The sequence below is a fragment of the Anser anser genome (genome assembly GCF_964211835.1).
Source record: "Anser anser genome assembly, chromosome: 1".
Classification (NCBI taxonomy): domain Eukaryota; kingdom Metazoa; phylum Chordata; class Aves; order Anseriformes; family Anatidae; genus Anser; species Anser anser.
In genome coordinates, this window is record NC_139720.1 from 54,234,129 (window position 1) to 54,251,679 (window position 17,551).

General features: G+C 42.5%; 1 protein-coding gene across 2 annotated transcripts in view; it reads right to left on the reverse strand.

Annotated features, from left to right (window-relative positions):
* Positions 1-17,551, reverse strand: part of EP300 (EP300 lysine acetyltransferase) — a 65,546-nt gene that overhangs the window by 20,927 nt on the left and 27,068 nt on the right. For both annotated transcript variants that reach the window (XM_083828124.1, XM_083828123.1), the window contains 15 exons: positions 15,232-15,493; positions 14,357-14,470; positions 13,280-13,516; positions 10,682-10,775; positions 9,810-9,944; positions 9,372-9,489; positions 8,838-9,012; positions 6,703-6,780; positions 5,826-5,935; positions 5,163-5,318; positions 3,685-4,125; positions 2,987-3,175; positions 2,290-2,446; positions 1,585-1,703; positions 100-339 (listed from right to left, as the gene is read on the reverse strand). In XM_083828124.1, coding sequence (XP_083684250.1) covers positions 100-339; positions 1,585-1,703; positions 2,290-2,446; positions 2,987-3,175; positions 3,685-4,125; positions 5,163-5,318; positions 5,826-5,935; positions 6,703-6,780; positions 8,838-9,012; positions 9,372-9,489; positions 9,810-9,944; positions 10,682-10,775; positions 13,280-13,516; positions 14,357-14,470; positions 15,232-15,493 — 2,625 coding nt within the window. The remainder of the gene's footprint in view (positions 1-99; positions 340-1,584; positions 1,704-2,289; positions 2,447-2,986; positions 3,176-3,684; positions 4,126-5,162; positions 5,319-5,825; positions 5,936-6,702; positions 6,781-8,837; positions 9,013-9,371; positions 9,490-9,809; positions 9,945-10,681; positions 10,776-13,279; positions 13,517-14,356; positions 14,471-15,231; positions 15,494-17,551) is intronic.

The window sequence follows — 17,551 nt, forward strand, 5'->3', positions numbered from 1 at the left end:
TAAACACCATAGTTGCTAACAGCTGCAAGTGCTGTATTTTTCCTCCTTGGTGTCAGAAAGCAAACAGAAAAAACAAGAACAAGAAAGACTTTTCCTTACCTTTCTTCCACAGCAGTAACCAAGGCTCTGCATAACTGGGTCAATTTCTTGCTCAAACACCTCTGCCAGTTTTGAACAGTACTTATATACCCGGGAAGTTTTGCGGTTATAGAGCCAGGCGTTATTGAACATGAGCCAGATGTCATCTACATATTGCCATGGTTCCTGATACTGTCCTGTATCTAGCTTCCTCTTTATAGTAGAGAGGTCCATCGGGTTCTTCACTATGTCAAAGTAATCCTGCAAGAACAAGAAGCGTATCAAAATACTACTCCAGAACTATGTTGTGAGATGACAGCAGAGGCATTCTCAGCATATAAATTCTTCTGGAACACAGCAAGAAAAACAGGTTCCTCCCTGACTTGACTGTCAAGCTGCTTGTGACACACAGTGAAGTCTAAGCAATACCATATCATTCCCTAGCACTTCCTTTTCATTATTCCTGTATTTCTCAGGTTCCATCACTCATCTACTCTCGATGAAATAAAGCCGCTAATTTTAGTCAGCAAAACAAGGCTTACAGAAAGAAGGAAATGGCAGTGTTTTTTGCAGCCACCGTGATTCTGAGGATATACATAAGAACATTAGCATAAAGAACCTGTTTGTTTTTTTTTTAATAGACCAGCTAATCTATTAACAAAACCCAATAATTTTATTAAGATGATAAAAGATGTCATGTCTCCTCCTACAAATCTTTCATCTAACGAATGTCTTTTTCCAATCCCCCCCCCCAACAGTTTCAGGACTGCTTGTCTCAAGAAAGTCCTCCAAATATGACAGCCAGCTGAAAGCTTGCTCAAGAACATTAGAAACACTTATGCCTGCCTATAACACAGGTCTTGCATTTTTGCAGCAAAATAAAACTGGTTAAAGCCATCCAATCAAAAATCTTTCAGACAAATGTTGCCCAAACGATTTGAATAGGAATTCTTTGTACACACATGGGCAAATAATAAACTTGTGTGGTCAATCCAGAGAGTATAAACACAGACCCCTTAAAGAATACTAATTTCTTCCAGAGACAACTCTAAAACAAGCAGAAAATTCAGCCTAAAGAAAAACAAGTTGAGTAGTCTCTTCTTTGCTAATAACTTAATCACTGATAATTTTATTTTCAAGTGGTCTTAATCCGCTTAGTTTCCTACATACTCAAAGCTCTGAATTCTACAGGTGCTTCTCATTGATAGAAGCATCACAATGTGAAGGAATACACATAAAAGAAACCCCCCCACAGCAGTGGGAACTGGTGGTAATCACTTCAATGGATGGTACACCTGCTTATTTATCAAAAGGAACACAGACCCAAATGAACCTTTGAAAAAAACAAAACTCTAACTCAAACATCATATGTTCCACTAAGTTAAACCTCTTCAAACACATCAACACAGAAGTGGTAACAAGACAGACTAAGCTGTTCTCAAGTAATGTGTCATAATGTAGCAGTTCTGGGTTAAAGCCAGGAAAATATCTTGCTAAGAAACTCACAGGAATCCCTAGTAGTTGGGGATCCACAGGCTGTCGAAATGGAAGAGACTCTGGATCCTGACGGTAAAGTGCCTCCAGTGTTGGCATAAGTGCCTGCCGCAACTCTTCTGGCTTGAAAACTTTTGAAAAACAATCAACATTAGAAAGATAAAAATGTCTAAGGAAGAAACCTGCTGGGAAAATGTGGTGTGTGAAAAGACTACAGGCAAAGCAACGCGTATAAGATACTTAGCATGGGTTGTTTATCCTCTCAACGCTAAGTTCTGAGTAGGACATTAAAACGATCACCTGGACATAAGGAAACTACCAAAACATTTAAGAGGATCTTGTTTCAAAATAGGAAGATGTTTCAAAATAGGAAGACACTTAAATTTAAGAGCCAATTTTCATTTCAAATATGGCCCCTCTCTGATGTTACAGGAATTTACAGCAATAACTTGTCGAGACAATCTACAACAGAAGTCTCTCCAATCTCTGTTGTACGAACCATTTTACTAATACTTAATGTTTAATACTAAAGCCTTAAGAACTTGACCAAAGCCAATTACAAGTTGACATATTAGGCATTTTTGTCCAAGAGCCACAAAACCAATTCACATAAGCCTACTGATTACCACTGAAGAAAGCTCAGTCCCCATCTCCCCCAACCCCTTCTCAAGATTTCTCTAGGCAGACGAGTGAATTTCAGTCAGCGTTCCCACTTACTTTTTTTCTTAGACTGTCCTGCTGCTGGAGAAGACTGAGTAGCTGGAGTAGTAGGTCTTTCTTCCCCCTCTGGTATTTCAGTCTTCACTTCTGTTTTCTTCTCCTCTTGTTCCATTGGGTCTGGTTTACATTCTTCCACAACTGGTTCTACTTTAACCTGAAAATTAGATTATAGCCTGTCACAGCTGCCTGCAGAGTCATCCAGCCATGTTTTCTGTCCTTTAAATTTCTCCCCTATCTTGCCCACCAGTCTTCCCCAGGATTAAGGCTGTCTACTTTGTAGTCATAACCTGCCTAAAACTTCATCAGACAGGCAAGAACATATCTTTAAGCACTACTGTAGTAGCAGTGATAGACTGTTGAACAATTCTGAGCTGCAAGCAGACCCAGGGCATTCATCCTGCTCCTCACACAGGTCTGACGGTCTCTCCTGCACTGCAGTTGCCAGAAGGACACTGCTGGCAACCACACTCCTCACTGTCAGGTTGTCATGGACTAGTAAAGCAGCCTGTCATATACAACCACAAAACAGAGACCCTTCTTTAGGAAGAGGGAGGGGAGATGACAATCAAAAGAGCAGCAGCTGGTAGCATCCACAGCCCTCACTGAACTCTGGGAGGAATTGCTTTTATGGAGACGGAGCATCTAACAGCACTAGATGAAGATATTCTACCCCACAACAGACCAACAAACTCACTTCAGATTTCTCCTCCATTTGCAGCTCTGTTTGTTCTGGTTCCCCCTCATCTGTTTTAATATCCATTTTCACTTCCTGCAAAGGTGGCTGCTGCTGCTCTGGAGCAGTCTGCTGAGAGTTCACTTCTGTGCTGCTGGTGGATGGGGGGTTGGATACCTGCCCATCAATGCTTACGGCTGGTTGTGAAAGCTGAGGAGGAAAAAATACACATTACAAATAGGCTTCTAGTGAACCTATTGTTTTTCCTTGCTCTAATCTACCTTTTGCCTATACTTTATTTCCACCAAGTTTAAATGCACTCTAGTACTTCTGCTTGACTAACCTGAAGTACATATTGCTACACAACTCCAGCTACAGAAAAACACAGACATGTGCACTGGAAGAACTAGCATATAGATAATATCATATTGTTCCTCACTGTACACCATCACTGTGTGTATGTAGATATAACTGAAGGTCTCATGCATGCTTCACAGCAAATTTCTAAATATGCCTGAAAAATACTTCTGCGGAAACACCAGGTGACACCAGGTGACCTATAGACTTGTCTTGAGGCAAAAATGTTACTTCCCAAATGCAATAACTTTTTTATATTAAGCCTCCCAAGAGCTACTTCTAGAGTCGCACAAAAAAATGAACATTAACTGAAGAACTAAACCTTACACTTGACCGTATGCACAATTAAAATAGTTTCTTACAGGTGTTGTGGGGTGCTGAGGCTGCAGCGGTGCTGTTGGTGTGGGAACAGACGCAGTCGTGCTCTGCTGCGACAAGGGCTGCTGCTGTTGCTCTGCAGAGGGGGTAACGGGAACTGGAGGCTGGACCTGTGGAGGCAGCTGTGCCTGCGGAGGTGTCGGAGTCTGCCTTTGAGCAGGGTGCATAGTTTGCGACTGCGGCCCAGGTGGCATCGCCTGAGGAGTAGGGGTGGGGGCAGTGGTTGGTGCTGCTGCTGCCTGCTGTTGCTGTGATCCCAAGCCTGGGGGCGTGTGGTGAGGTGTTGGGGTTCGACTAGGTACTGGAGAAGGAGAATTTCTGTGCATGGGAGGCTGTGGAAGAGGTGGGCAGTGAATGTGGCTCCCTTGAGAACCCGGAGCCATTGCAGGAGAATTCACAGGACAGGAAGAGCTGGTCATTTGTGCCTATGGGAAAACAAGTACACATTTGTTAAAACTTGAACAGAAAAGAAGTTACTGTTAAATGGCAGCTTTCCCACCATTACTGGCGCACTTTTTGAAGTGATAAACATTTTTTAGACTAGTTCAAGAGGAGAAATGGGCCATTTATTTTGCTCCGCATGAACATAGAACATAAAGCTGTTTTATAGTTTATTCAGCTCTAGAAAAGAAGTTTCAACTGAGAAACTAATACTCAAAATATCTTAAGAACGGAGCACCTACACTTCCAGTTCACAAAACATTTCTTTCTAAAAATGCAGGTATGTACATCCTCAATAAGGGGCAATGCACCACAGTGGAAAAAAAGGATTCAAATATACTTAGTGTGCCCCCACCCCCCACCCCCAAGACTAGAAATTGAATTTATCATCAGAAGTACAGCTGTAACTGCACTGAGATTATAAATAAATGTATTGGTCAAGAAAAAAAAGCTGTCACTCCACAATAATCTTGCCTGCAAACTAGGAAGAACCATCAACGAGAAGCAAAATGACGTTCCCTACTTCTTCCTGGCCTGAAAGGTTCTTGCTGAAAATGGAGAGGGAAAGGACAGAAAGGAAACTGCTAGACTGTAAGTTCAGATCTTTAGTAGCGACAACCCTCCTGTTCCCAAAGCCAACACCACACATTTGGTGGTCCTGGATGGACACGCCTTTATGTGACTTATTCTTTCAGCATCTCTTAATTTCTCAGGTTCTGCTGTTAAGCAAGAAATTCTTTACTATACGCTGAATAACAATTTCTTCCTTGCTCCAGAAAAACAAACTTAAAAATCCTGCCACTTAAAACTTAAGCCTGAGAACAAGCCAGTAACATTTCACCCCTGCCATTACCAGCACTACAGCCAAGAAAATGCTGAGTCTCAATAAATGAATTCAGTTGACTGTAACTCCAGCAGCATCTTAAGAGAACAAGTTCTTCTCCGTTACTACAAACTTGAACGATTAAACCAGTATATGATAGAGCCCACTGACACCCACTTCCAAAAATCACAAGCTTACTTGAGAAACTGGTGTCTGATTGCCAGGCTGAGCCATAGGCATGCTCGCTGCATTCATTCCTGGAGAAGAAGCAGGGAATGGGTTCTGTTGCAGAAACTGATTCTGACCAGAAGGTTGGCCAACTCCTGGCTGTTGCATACGTGAAGGAAATCCCATCTGTTGGAAGAGAGAAAAACCCACTTCACACAACATGCATATACCTTTAACATTTTACAAAAAAACATTTTTCTTGTTGCAGAAATGGATGCTTGCCACTTGCATGTAGAATACAATATGGAAAACCTGCTATAGCTCCTTTCAAAAAACAAATTATGATCATTTCCCCTGTCCACTAAGGAACTGATTTCAGTCAGGGACTGACTACTGATTTCAGTCTGGGACCATGCCTTAAGTTTGTTCCTTGTTTCGAGAGTTTGACAGCCTCCAAACCCACTTAAACTTAGTTTTCAGTGAATGGAATCACTTTTTTTTTTTTAAGTCACCAAGATCTAAGGCTGACCACAGAGCAAGTAAGTCTTTTAGTGACAATGCAAAAGAAGTGTCTACAGAACACAGGAAGCGTTTGAATTTTATTCATTTTTCTTTCCCTAATTTAAGGGCAGCACAGCCAATGGCAGCAATCCTGCGAGCTCTGTGCCCTGGCCAAAGGAAGCGCGCACTGACCTGGTTCATGGCCCCAGCCTGGCTTAGCTGTCCAGGGTGCTGAAGAGGAGGGGTTTGCCGGGGTCCCATCGGCGACAGCTGCATGTTCATCTGGCCAAATTGATTCATTCCTGCGCATTTGTGCCAAAAAAACACTTATGAGCAAAGGCCTGAATTTTCATTCAGATACCATTCAAGATTCACAGAAGAAATGCTGTTAGTTTCTTCCCAGCTATTTTTTTTTAAATTAGTTTTCAAGCATGCAATACAGTAACGGAAATATCTCTGCCTATCGACCAATTACATTGAACAATTTTAAATATCAAGTGACAGTGACATAGATACCATACTCCTTCAGAACAGACTGGCTTTTTTTCCCCTGACAGACTTACTTCCACATATAGCTTCAGAAAGCTTGCATTACCTTAATTATTAGAAATTCACTTCTTGAATTTCAGACTGTAAATCTTCACTTCCTTAAGTGCCTTTTATGTTGGCAACAATACTTCTCATACATGTAACAGAGATTCCACCCCTTCCTTCTAAGCAGTAATTCTCACCATCCTACCTCAGCTACGGACGCATCTTCATCTAAGCTGACTAGGCCCACCATGTCTGACTGACCGACCCCACCATCCTCTGTTCACACAAACAGAACTTTCAAAAGCATAAAGTTCTTCATTTAACAAAGCAAGCAGCTAACAATCAGCTCAAATTCCCATGATCATGAAACAACATTATGCATGTATTATAAAGTATACGCATGTATTATGAAGTATAGAAATCTCTTTTCTTGGTCAAATGGAAAAAGAGCAGGTGAAACAAAGGCTGCAGCAAGAGCTGCCCAGCTGCAAGATTCCTTTACAATCACAGGAGCAAGTTTTCTTCTAGTATTTACCCGGCTGTGCCTGCATGCGGTTCATCATCTGGTTTGGCACATTGGCACGTATCAGCGTTGGGTCAGGAAGAGGACCATCTGGGAAAAAAAGACATCGGAATAAGATTATGACATTTAGAGACCACCAGGTTTTATCCGCCAAACATGTTCATGAAAATTACACGCCAAAATCCACATATAAAAAACGCACAGCCACTGTCCAGTAATTCTAAGCACTCTTATTTTAAGAGTCCCTGAATTGTGGACCAAAAAACAGAAGCCTCCTTGAAAATATGAGCATATCCCATTGGGGAAAGTGTTCTGACTTAGAGACAGATTTTTGGAAATTGAGGACAAATATCAAGTATGTTGTCAAAGTACAATGAGAAACTCAGCAGCTCATGAGCATTCCAGACCACAAGAACTTCTACAGACCATTCTATGCCATTACTACACTTCTAGATTGAAAACACTATGAGAACTATATGATTCAAAGTACTTATCAAAGCTCTGAATTCTGAGAGCTACTGACATACGTGATAAACTGCCCTAATGTCACATCCGCTGCTGAAAGCCAACCTTCTACAGAAGTTACAGCAAATAAATTCACAGTACTAATCTTAAAGGCCTCTCTTGTATCTTGATAATGCATCTCAGCATACCCAGTTCTGACTTCAAGCCTGGAAAGACCCAGGACTGGATTTACCCAGACACATTTATATTTAAAAGGAAGAAAGAACGTAGATTATGCTTCTTGTAGCATAATGCTGAAACTACTGGATCATTATGTAGCGTTAGGAAAAAGAAAGGGAAGTTTTCTGCCTCCTCAGTTGCTAATTCCAATTTTGACCCTATCTTCTTAAGATAACTTATTAGTGTCGTTGACAGCTATACATCTGCTCCCATTAGATGCCTTAACTCATTTCTTAACTGTGAAGTAACTAAGAACAAACAGGACTGAAAAAATCAAGGAGAAAATCCTTCTGAGAAGAAAACTCCCAGGAGAGTCATGCAGGGGGCAAGTGCAGATCTCTATGAAGTACGTTTGCGGAGCTTTGCAGAGCACTTAGTTTTAAGAAGGACTATTTCAGTCTCTAGAGCTGTCAGTCCAGAATCACAGACAAGTCACCTTAAAGTAGATTTTGGTTGAAATATTTAAAAATATTAGTTCTCCTGTATAGTTAAATCACAGTATACAATGCCATTTTATTTAGAGAAATGTACAGATTAAAATCCTGTATGTTAATGATCTACGGGACTTAACTGGAAAAAATAGTGTCAGCAGATGTCCCTACCCATTTTTAAGTAGAAATATCACCTGCAAGAAATAGTTATGTGTTTACCTGTTACCCAAGCAAAAATACTAGATATCTGGCAAAGCCTCATCACTTTCTAATGCTGTAAAGAGACACTGCACTGTTTAGCAGCATTATAGTTTTGATCATTAGCTCCTCTCCAAAAATCATTTTTCTTCTAATCATACAAATGCCTGGGTAGAAAGGAATCTAATAATAATCTGTTCAGCATTAGGAGGGTCAATTCAAGTAACAGAGCTACTGTGTAATGGAAGACAGCTACATGGGAAAAAAATTGGAATCCGGTTTTCACTGCATGCTGGAAATGCCCTTTGTCCAAAATACAAATGTGGCATAGAACAAGCACTATCTAAACTTTCAAAGGCAAAAATATAAATAGGAGAAGCACTTCAATTATCAGACTCTGCTTAGCAACAACAGTAATAGTGATGATCATTTTAAACACCACACAACCAAGTATTATGAAAATATATTTATTCTGCAGTAAATGGGGTTATCTTCAAATCAATTACTTTTAGAGGTGAATGTGATGAGACTGAAGTTCTCCAGTGTTAAGAGTGCAACTTGGTCTCCATTCCCTCCAGCCTCAAAGCAAGTGTAAAAAAGGCTTAGAGTATTTCAATTTGCTCACAAGACTAAAAGATTTTACATAACCTATGGTCATCAATTAACAGATGAGCAAGGCAAAGACTTGGCAAGTGTTTCTGAAGATGAGGGAGCTGAGCTTAACTTTGAGTAAGCCAGGTATCTGTGAAACAATGAGGGCAAAACGCTCAGTCTACCATAAAGACAGTACACAATCACACTGCACCAAGCAGTAAGTAGCCCAGCTGTTCTTACTTGCAGACATCCCTGGCTGAGGCTGTCCCATGTTGGGCCCTTGATTCATGGGAGCCTGTGGCATGCCCGGTGCATTTGGTATCATGTTTTGCTTCTGCAGCCTGGTTCTTCGCTTTTCCTCCAACTCCTTCTGAATCTTATAGATCTTCTCAGCTAGCAGGTGATAGTACTCTGCCTGCAGGGGAGGAGCACAAGTCAGGAAAGGAGAGGAGACATGCATTAAGTAAAGGCAGCAGGTCACAGTAATCAAAGTAATCAAAATAATTGGGGGGGGGGGGGGGAGGAGGAGCTCTTCCTTTGCAGGTACTGCCAGGGAGCTTCGTGCTGCCTTCACAAGACCCCAACAAGTCTCAAGCACAGCACACCACCACAGGTACTGCCTCAAGTCCCAGCACACCAGGCAGAAGCCAGCACCCCTGGCACATGCTCTTCCTCAGCCTGGGATACTTGTCTGTGCTTCCACTCCTCTTCTTCTCTAGTCACTGCCAAAGGGGATCAGAGATGTGCAAATGATGACAGAGGACAGCATCTCACCCTGCTATTTGCTGATTCATACATGTCGCCTTCCACCTTCCGAGCATATGCCACCAGATTCTCCATCCGCCGATCCTTCAGTGCTGCAGGGTCAGGAGTAGGAAATATGGCTTGGACTCTGAAGAAAAAAACACAAGCTATTAGGTTGTCTCCAAACCAGGGCCTCAGCACCAACCCGAAGTGATGGGAACACAAAGCAGCAAGCAAATCTTCCACCAGACTGAGGAACTGCCACCACTCCCAGCTCAACACTCACATCACGCTGATGGCCCGAGTATGGAGTGCAACACTTCCAGTACAACAGCCCTGGAGCAACACATGCAGCTCCACAAACAACAAGGAGAGCAGGAGCACCTCTGTCAGGCTTCTGCTTTCCCTTCTCACCAACTCTCACAAAACTCACACTCTGGCCCCTTAGTTTTGTTGCTAGCTACTCACAGTTTATGAACAAGATGATTTCGGAGATCCTGAGTAATGTCTTCATGCCACTGCTTTCGAATCCCAGTATTGGATGGTTGAGCTGTTGGCATAGCCCCCAAACTGGCAACGTTGGCGCTTTCACTCATCATGGAGCTTCAAAACAAAGTAAGAATTTGAGGGTGGAAGTCCAGCCCAAGCTTAGTCATCTTACAGTCATAGCCTCTTTTTGAATCATGTTAGGACAAAGTGCTAGTTCAGCCATTCCCTAATCAATGGACAAACTGTGCAGAAATAGCTGCACAGACACCAAAACAACGCATCCCTCTCAGGATTAAAGAGGACCATGAAACAGTACATGCTGTGCTACCCAAGGATTTTGAAAACTGGAACAAAACCTAGAAAATCCAGAGGGAGAGATAACAATCAATGGAATTTATCCCACTGTTTGTTCAAGAAGTGCCATGAGACTTAAGCACAAGGATCGCTTTTACACCTCAGCGAACAACTCACCCCTTACTCCCACTGTGGAGCAACAGTAAGTTCGTGGTATGCCATTCTAATCGGCAAACGCACCAGCGCTTCAGATCTGCCCAGATACTAATCCAGATAACATCCATAACCTCTATGGCCTAAGAAAGTCACTTTGCAAGCATTGAGTGCCCCAGTTAAAGCGGACACCAACACCTCTAGAAAGGATAAGAACTGAGATATCCCAACTACACGGCTTCCTTGCCGATTGTCCTTAGCAGCAAGGATCACCTCAGCCCCTCGCAGCATAGGCGTGCAAACCCTTACACACACTCCCATCACCTTCATCTCATTTACTACAGGCAGTCATCAGCATTTGCAGCTGAACAAAACACTGGGTTGCAAAGAATTACTCAACTTACTTCTGGGAATTCATGGTTGAATGCAACATCGAGTCAGGCAGCAGGCTGGGGGTTTGAACCCCTACTCCTCCATTCACTCCCATTGGATTTGCACCTAGAGAACATAAGTATTAAACAACCAGCTTAGTTACTAAGCAAGAACAGCAATTGCTCAGCAATAACAAGGGTCTAGACTTTCAAGTACTTGATTTTTGTGGAAGGAGTTTAATTACTCTCTGCTCTCTTTACCACTTCTCCCTTCCTTTTACCAAATTAAAGTCTGAGGCACAACACTGGTGACCTCCAAGTGAAGCACCATGCAGTATTACTCTTCTGCACGCCTTCCTGAACTTCTCAAACAAGCCATTTACATTTGCTGCCAATGTTACGTACCCAAGTCCTTTCCTGTGACCCTCTAAAGGTCCAGCATTACAAACCAATTCTGTTGTTTGCTTAGAAGTTTTTTCTGTGATTCAGAGGCTTAGGATAGATATTCAAAGGCTTTGAAAACAAAGCATCAGCTACAACTACATCTGGCTAGATCCCCTCTCACTCATTCCACGCTCAGGGAAGCTAACTCCAGTGTTTGTGCTAAAAAGGAGGAAAATCTGACAAACCTCTGCAGGAAAAAGCACTAGTAATTCATGTACCAACATCTCATTTTCTGCATCGCAGCAGATCTCAAGCACCTTAAAAAGTGCCTACACCCTACAGTTAAGACTCAAATAACGACGAAAAATACAGAGTATATCTGCCCAGAACTTCTGAATAGATCACTTTGTGAAGCTGAGTAACACGAAACCCCTTTACCAGGCTTTACATGTATTTAAGACATCTGAATCCTACAGAATTTGTACTTCAAGCAGAATTAGACACTGTGTACAAGACAAATCCACTGATACTAACTTTAGCAAGTCCAATATACACCTCTAATATCGCAGTCAACTGTTTAGCAGCCTCTTCATACAGCTCTCTGCAGCCCACCCCCAGCCTAATCACTTTTATCCTTCACAAATTTAGCCATCTGAGAACAAGTTGGTACAGAAGACAACTGTAAACCTCTGCCTCACCTCTCCGTTTTCCACTGCCCGAACCAATTTATTTAATCTTTGTAGGACTGCATCTCTTCAAAATCAGAGTCCTCACTAAATCCTGATCTTTCTTCTAAACTAGTTGGCATGCAGTCAGTCCACAAGCTGATGATTCCTACCTCAGCCGTTCTAATTTCCACTCCTAATAATGAAACAAGTCAAATGTCCACATTCTCCACGGTTGTACTTTCTCCATTAAGCTCCAGTTCTTCACTCTCCAAGAACTTTTCAACCCTGTCTCTTTAGTTGTTTTTTTTGTTTTGTTTTGTTTTTTAAATCAGTACTACAAGAAATGCCCAATTAAGGCGGCACAGGCCAAATTGTCTCTTTTTTTTTAAAAAGAAACGAAGCATAGAACCATTTCACTTCAAAAAAAATGATAACATTTCTTTCAAACTCCTAAGCCCCTTGCTATAACATTTTGGACCTTCTAGAAATTCATTCATTTGTAAAGCACTAATGTACAGCAGAAAATCATATCTCATCTACCTGTTTTAAGACCAGGCTCTCTCCTTTTACACTGAAGGCAAAGTTGCAGCAGTATACAAGCTACGTGTGACCTATGAGGATCGGTCATTTCATTAACTTTGCCTAGGAGTCTTTCCCTGAGTAACTCAGGAGTACGATGCTCTTTTGTGCAGAAACAGCACATCAAAACTGCAGCCTGCAACCAGCTGCTTACTTTCCTTGGCAATCTCTCAGTCCTTCCCACTGGCAATCCTGTGCTAACGCAGCACTCACTCCATTCAAGAGTTTGTCACGGAGCACATAGGCTGGAGCACTACAATCCCATACAAGCATGGGTTAAATGCCTACCAGCCCATCTTTCCACTTTTCAATTAAAAATCAGCGCTGCTTAAGCAACTCAAGCTAAGAGCTGAGGGTGAAAAAAATTCCTGTGATGTAATCTCAAACTATCAGCATCGGATTCGATGATTAAGGGTTACTTGATTGGACACCAATGACAGCCAGGGTACAATTAAACTTCTCATGTCGTCTTCTGTGATTTTGCAATAAGCCACACAGCTTACAGTTACATGAGTCCACAAGACAAGACTCAGAGAGCTGGTCTGTACATACTACTTCACATATTTTTAAAACAAGCATTACACATCTAAGATACAACTCTCAAATGCTACAGTCTGAGTGACAAGGGAAGAATATTTAAACACAAGCATTCTGATGTGTGCATTTCCAATTAAAAACTCCCAAACCTCCTGAAACTGGCAAAACAGTACCATTATAAAGCTAATAAACAATATTAAATAAAGGTATTTTGAAACTGTGTGATTTTGAAAATCACTCTCCCCCAAAATATTTTTTCCCCCAAAGAAAACTTCTTTTGCAAGGGAAGGCATTTGGGTCCTCTAATGTTTCCTGTTCCACCGAGCAGCTTGATAGCTCAGGTCTAAAATAATGTAAAGGTATAACTTTTGCAAGTTAATTATCTGTATTCAGGTAAGAACATATCAGATATAGTACAGGAAAGTTGCCTGTAGCTTGTGTTTTAACTGACAGATCTACTTACTTATGGGATTCATAGGGCGCAGGCCCTGGGGTGACTGTCCTTGTTGCTGATTCTTCACTTGAGCCTGAGACTGTGTCTGCATCTGGTTCCCTTGATAGGTCAGTCCAAGGGCTGCGTAGGCTCTCTCGATGGAGCTGGGGTCTATCTGACTGGTAGTGCTTATGCTGGGCGTTGTCTGCTGCCCCACACCAACCGAGCCAGTATTTGCAAGTCCTACGGCAGCTCCGCCCAGCAGCGCTAGAAGAAACATGCCAAAAGTTAGTAAAGACAACAGAAGGCAGCCAAAGAGATCCATAAAAACAGGGAAAAAAAGATGACTGGCTATTCAAAAGCAACACCACCTTCTAGGACTACGCAGATAAGAGGCCAGGTTTGGTAAAGCTGTCATGAAACAGAGACAAATTTTGACCCAACCAGTCATTCCACGAATATGCTGTTCTCCCTTTGAGCTGCTGAGAAATCCCACACTGAGTATTTAGGCCAACTGTTTGCTCAAAACTGAGAACAGAGGCACCTAGGTCACAGAGGTTAAAGGCAGCAAGGTACAGATTTTCAGTAGCTACTGTCATGTTTTTTCATTTTATCATTTTCTTAAAACACGAAACATCCCAGCTCACAGTGGTCATGAGAAGAGCACAAAGTGTACACTAAGAAGCATGAAAAAGCATACAGATACCATGATGACAAATCTTGCAGATTTTGGCAGGAAGACCCATAGGGACACAAAGGGGAGGTGGGAAAGAAACATGACGCAATCAGAGGATGAAGACAGAACAAAGACCATCAGGGCTGAAATGGTACAGTCGTCTCTGCATGTACACGTCTATCTCCAGAAGCTCATCAGCTCAAAGACGTGGTGGAGAAAATCCAATAGATTTTGATTTGGAAATTAGAAGTCTTCCACAAACACTAGCTATCAGAGACAGAAAAATATTTTGCCACTCTAAAGCAAGAAGAAAATCCTATTACATATGCCCAGGTTCAAGAGCATCACCATTACCGCCTGGGTGCAACCAAGTTCAACTCCTAACATAAATTATGGTTTATCCAATATGCAGAAATCTGTAGTAGACTTACATTGTTGGTTTCTTTTGTCCCCAGCATTTTTGAGAGGCAAACATACAGGACAGTCATGTCTCGTACAGTTCTTCCAGTGCGAGATGATTTGTCGGGAAGACGCGCAGTGTGCCACTGAGGAAGGGAAGGGAAAGGAAAACCTTTACAAACTACTGCCAGCATCTGCACATGGTCGATACAATCTGGATACGGAGCAACTACTTCTCTTGGGCCACACATCTATATCGCAGTTCAGTAAAGGATTACTTTAAATAGGTCGGTACTAACTAGCCCTGAAAATGTAGCTAGACTCCTTCCAACACTATTAGCTCAATTAAAGCTTGCTTCGAAGCTCCACGTTATGCATCCAAGCCTAGCTCAGAGGATAACACCATGCACATCACGGACTGGACAGATGGAATCAAGCAATTACGATGCCAGCCACTGGCACAACCCAGATGAGGGAGGGTAACAACAAGATAGCACACATTTTCTTTGGCTACTAGGGTAGACTTAAGAGTTCATCGGTGTCAGAAGCAGCTGAACTCCTGGCTAGCTACTGCTTGAGATTTCTCCCTTCCGTTTAGGGAAAACAGACTCCTGCTAGCCTGCTAGCAGATTGCTCCTTTGCGTCCGCCCTTATCAGAAGGCGGCATCCAAAAGGTCTACCAGTGAGTTACAAGGCTCAGCAAAACATCTTAATTCATTTCTTTGCGTTATCTTACCTTAACCTGCCTGAACTTTAAGACTCAGAAGTTTATCATATGCATTCCTAAGGGGACAGACAGCTTAAAAAATAGAAAATCAATTTCCCAAGCTGCTCACTTGTTCTCTCTTACTAGCAGCCTTTTCGGTCTTGCAAAGGTTGACGTCTACATAATCATTCCTTCACTTACCCTGGCAGGATTTGCCAGCCTGACAATGTGTCATGTGGTTCAAGACATTCTTCATGGTTCGGCAATGAGGGAGGTTGCACTGTCGCACCTCACCGTTGGCCTGCTCTCGCCGCTGACACTTGTGAGCATGTAAAAGGAGAACTAATTGCTGCTGGATGAGCTTGCGTTTTTCCGGATCCGCTGTTGGGGCTCCAGACCCCATTCCTTGTGAAGCTGCTGGCCCCATCCCAGCTTGCTGAACTTGGGGTGCCTGTTGCTGGCCCTGGAGGAGGCAGAAAAGAAATGCCCAGAAGTAAATCTATTTAAGAATCATCTATTTAACATGTGAGCACCCCAAAAAAATCTATGAAGAATCACTACACTGTGTAACCAAGGGAATACCCCATCTGCAGCTCTGGATGACCCATTTTAAACAACCCCTCAACAACAGTGCTGGCAGCACTTCTCTTGCCAACCACAAAGTCTTCCCCACACCACACCCTCATATTTCTAGCTCTCGCCTTATCAAGGACCAGCAGAATTTAACTTTGCACATGCTCACAAGTTAATTTGTGGTGCTAGTTCAACCAGAAAAATATTAACAGCACTTAGACCTCAGATGATCATCTCATTTTAGAGACTAGAAAACTGTATCCCCAATTCTTGCATTAGCGGAAGAAAACACCTTTTAGAATGGATAGTTTTTCCCCTGCTGTGGGACTCCTAGAAAAGGATAACGAAGGGGAAGTTTGGGAACCTTTTGCCATTAGGAAACTTGCACATACACATCCAGAGAAAGCATCTGCTAGTCTGTGCAGGAGAAGCAGCACAACTTCAGCATAATGCAGGCCAGAGAAGTAATGTCAAGTATGGCAACACCCAGTACTTCTTCCATAGTTCTGTTTATGTCTTTAGACTTTTGTGCTTCTTCCAGGTGAAATGTGAGAAGCACTCACAAAGAAGAGGGGCTCAGGGACTCTGTGTTGCTTGTCTCACTTCAGTTCAACAGCCTTCTGTTCCTAATGGACTCTTCACATACAGAGGGTTTTAGGGAATGTTTCTGAAGATTTCCTTTTTCGTTTGTTTTTTAGAGCTCGACTACCTGCATAATGGTTTTAAATTAAAAAGGGGTACATGTAACTGAGACATTAGGAAGAAGTTATTTACTCAGAAGGTGGTGAGGCGCTGGCACAGGTTGCCCAGAGAAGCCGTGGATGCCCCATCCCTCAAGGTGCTCAAGGCCAGGCTGGATGGGGATTCGGGCAACCTGGTCTGGTGGGAGGTGTCCCGGCCCATGGCAGGGGGTGGAACCGGGTAGTGTTTAACGCCCCTTCCAGCCCAAACCATTCTGTGATTCGATGATTCCTAAACCCCAGTTCTTCCATAGCTCTTCAATACCTACATTAACCTTCCATTTTACAAGGAGACTTTACCAGTCACTCAGTCCCCTCATGGTTCTTCTATGCTCCAGTATAACTCTAACTGCCTTTTTTGCAATTTTAGTCTTTTTTGCCCAAATGACAACTGAGATAGCAAGCACTTTTCATTCCTAGGCCCAGCAGGGAAGTAACTCAACTCCAAGAGTTATACACTCTGCACCGAACGCCAGTTTGACAGCTGAGATACTGATCAGCAAGTTCTGGCTGCTTCTTTATTGGTTCATACACCAATGGGTTGCGTTAGGATTCTAGTGTTTCATACTCAACTTTAAAAAAAGCAAATATTAAATTGAACTAGAGAGCTCAACCTCAAGAGTTCTAAGGCACAAAAGTTACCTTAAAGTGTTTTTTTAGCAAGTTACTAAGATCAAGAGACTGAACCCCAAGGAAGCGGAAAAGACAATGTAAAATTTGAAGCAGTGAGAAACACAAGCTATACTCACAAGAGCGATTTTGTTTCACAAACAAGAATATATATGCAAGAAAAAAACAGTAAGACAATGTTGTATGCCTTCCCCCAATCAATTTAAACTTTCAGAATAATGAGGCAAACATGTTCAGCTGTTGCTCTCCTAGAACATTAGGCACTAGTGCTAAACTCAAGACAGGGAGTCTAATGTTAGTGCTTGTAAACTTGTAAAATTTATAAAAGCTTGGGTCATCCACTCTGCCCACCACTCACCTCCCCCTTCTTTGTGCCCTGCTGCTGTAACAGTGCTAGAGGGACAGGGGGAGTGACAGGGCTACTATGGCAACATCAGGAGCACTGCACGTGTTCATGTAAGAGCACAAGAACCCAAACAACTGGGGCTTTCTAAACACTATCACACGTAATATGTTTAAGAGCTGCTTTTCTCTCCCAAAAGCATCAGAGAGTACTAGCAGGAAAACAACCCTCACGG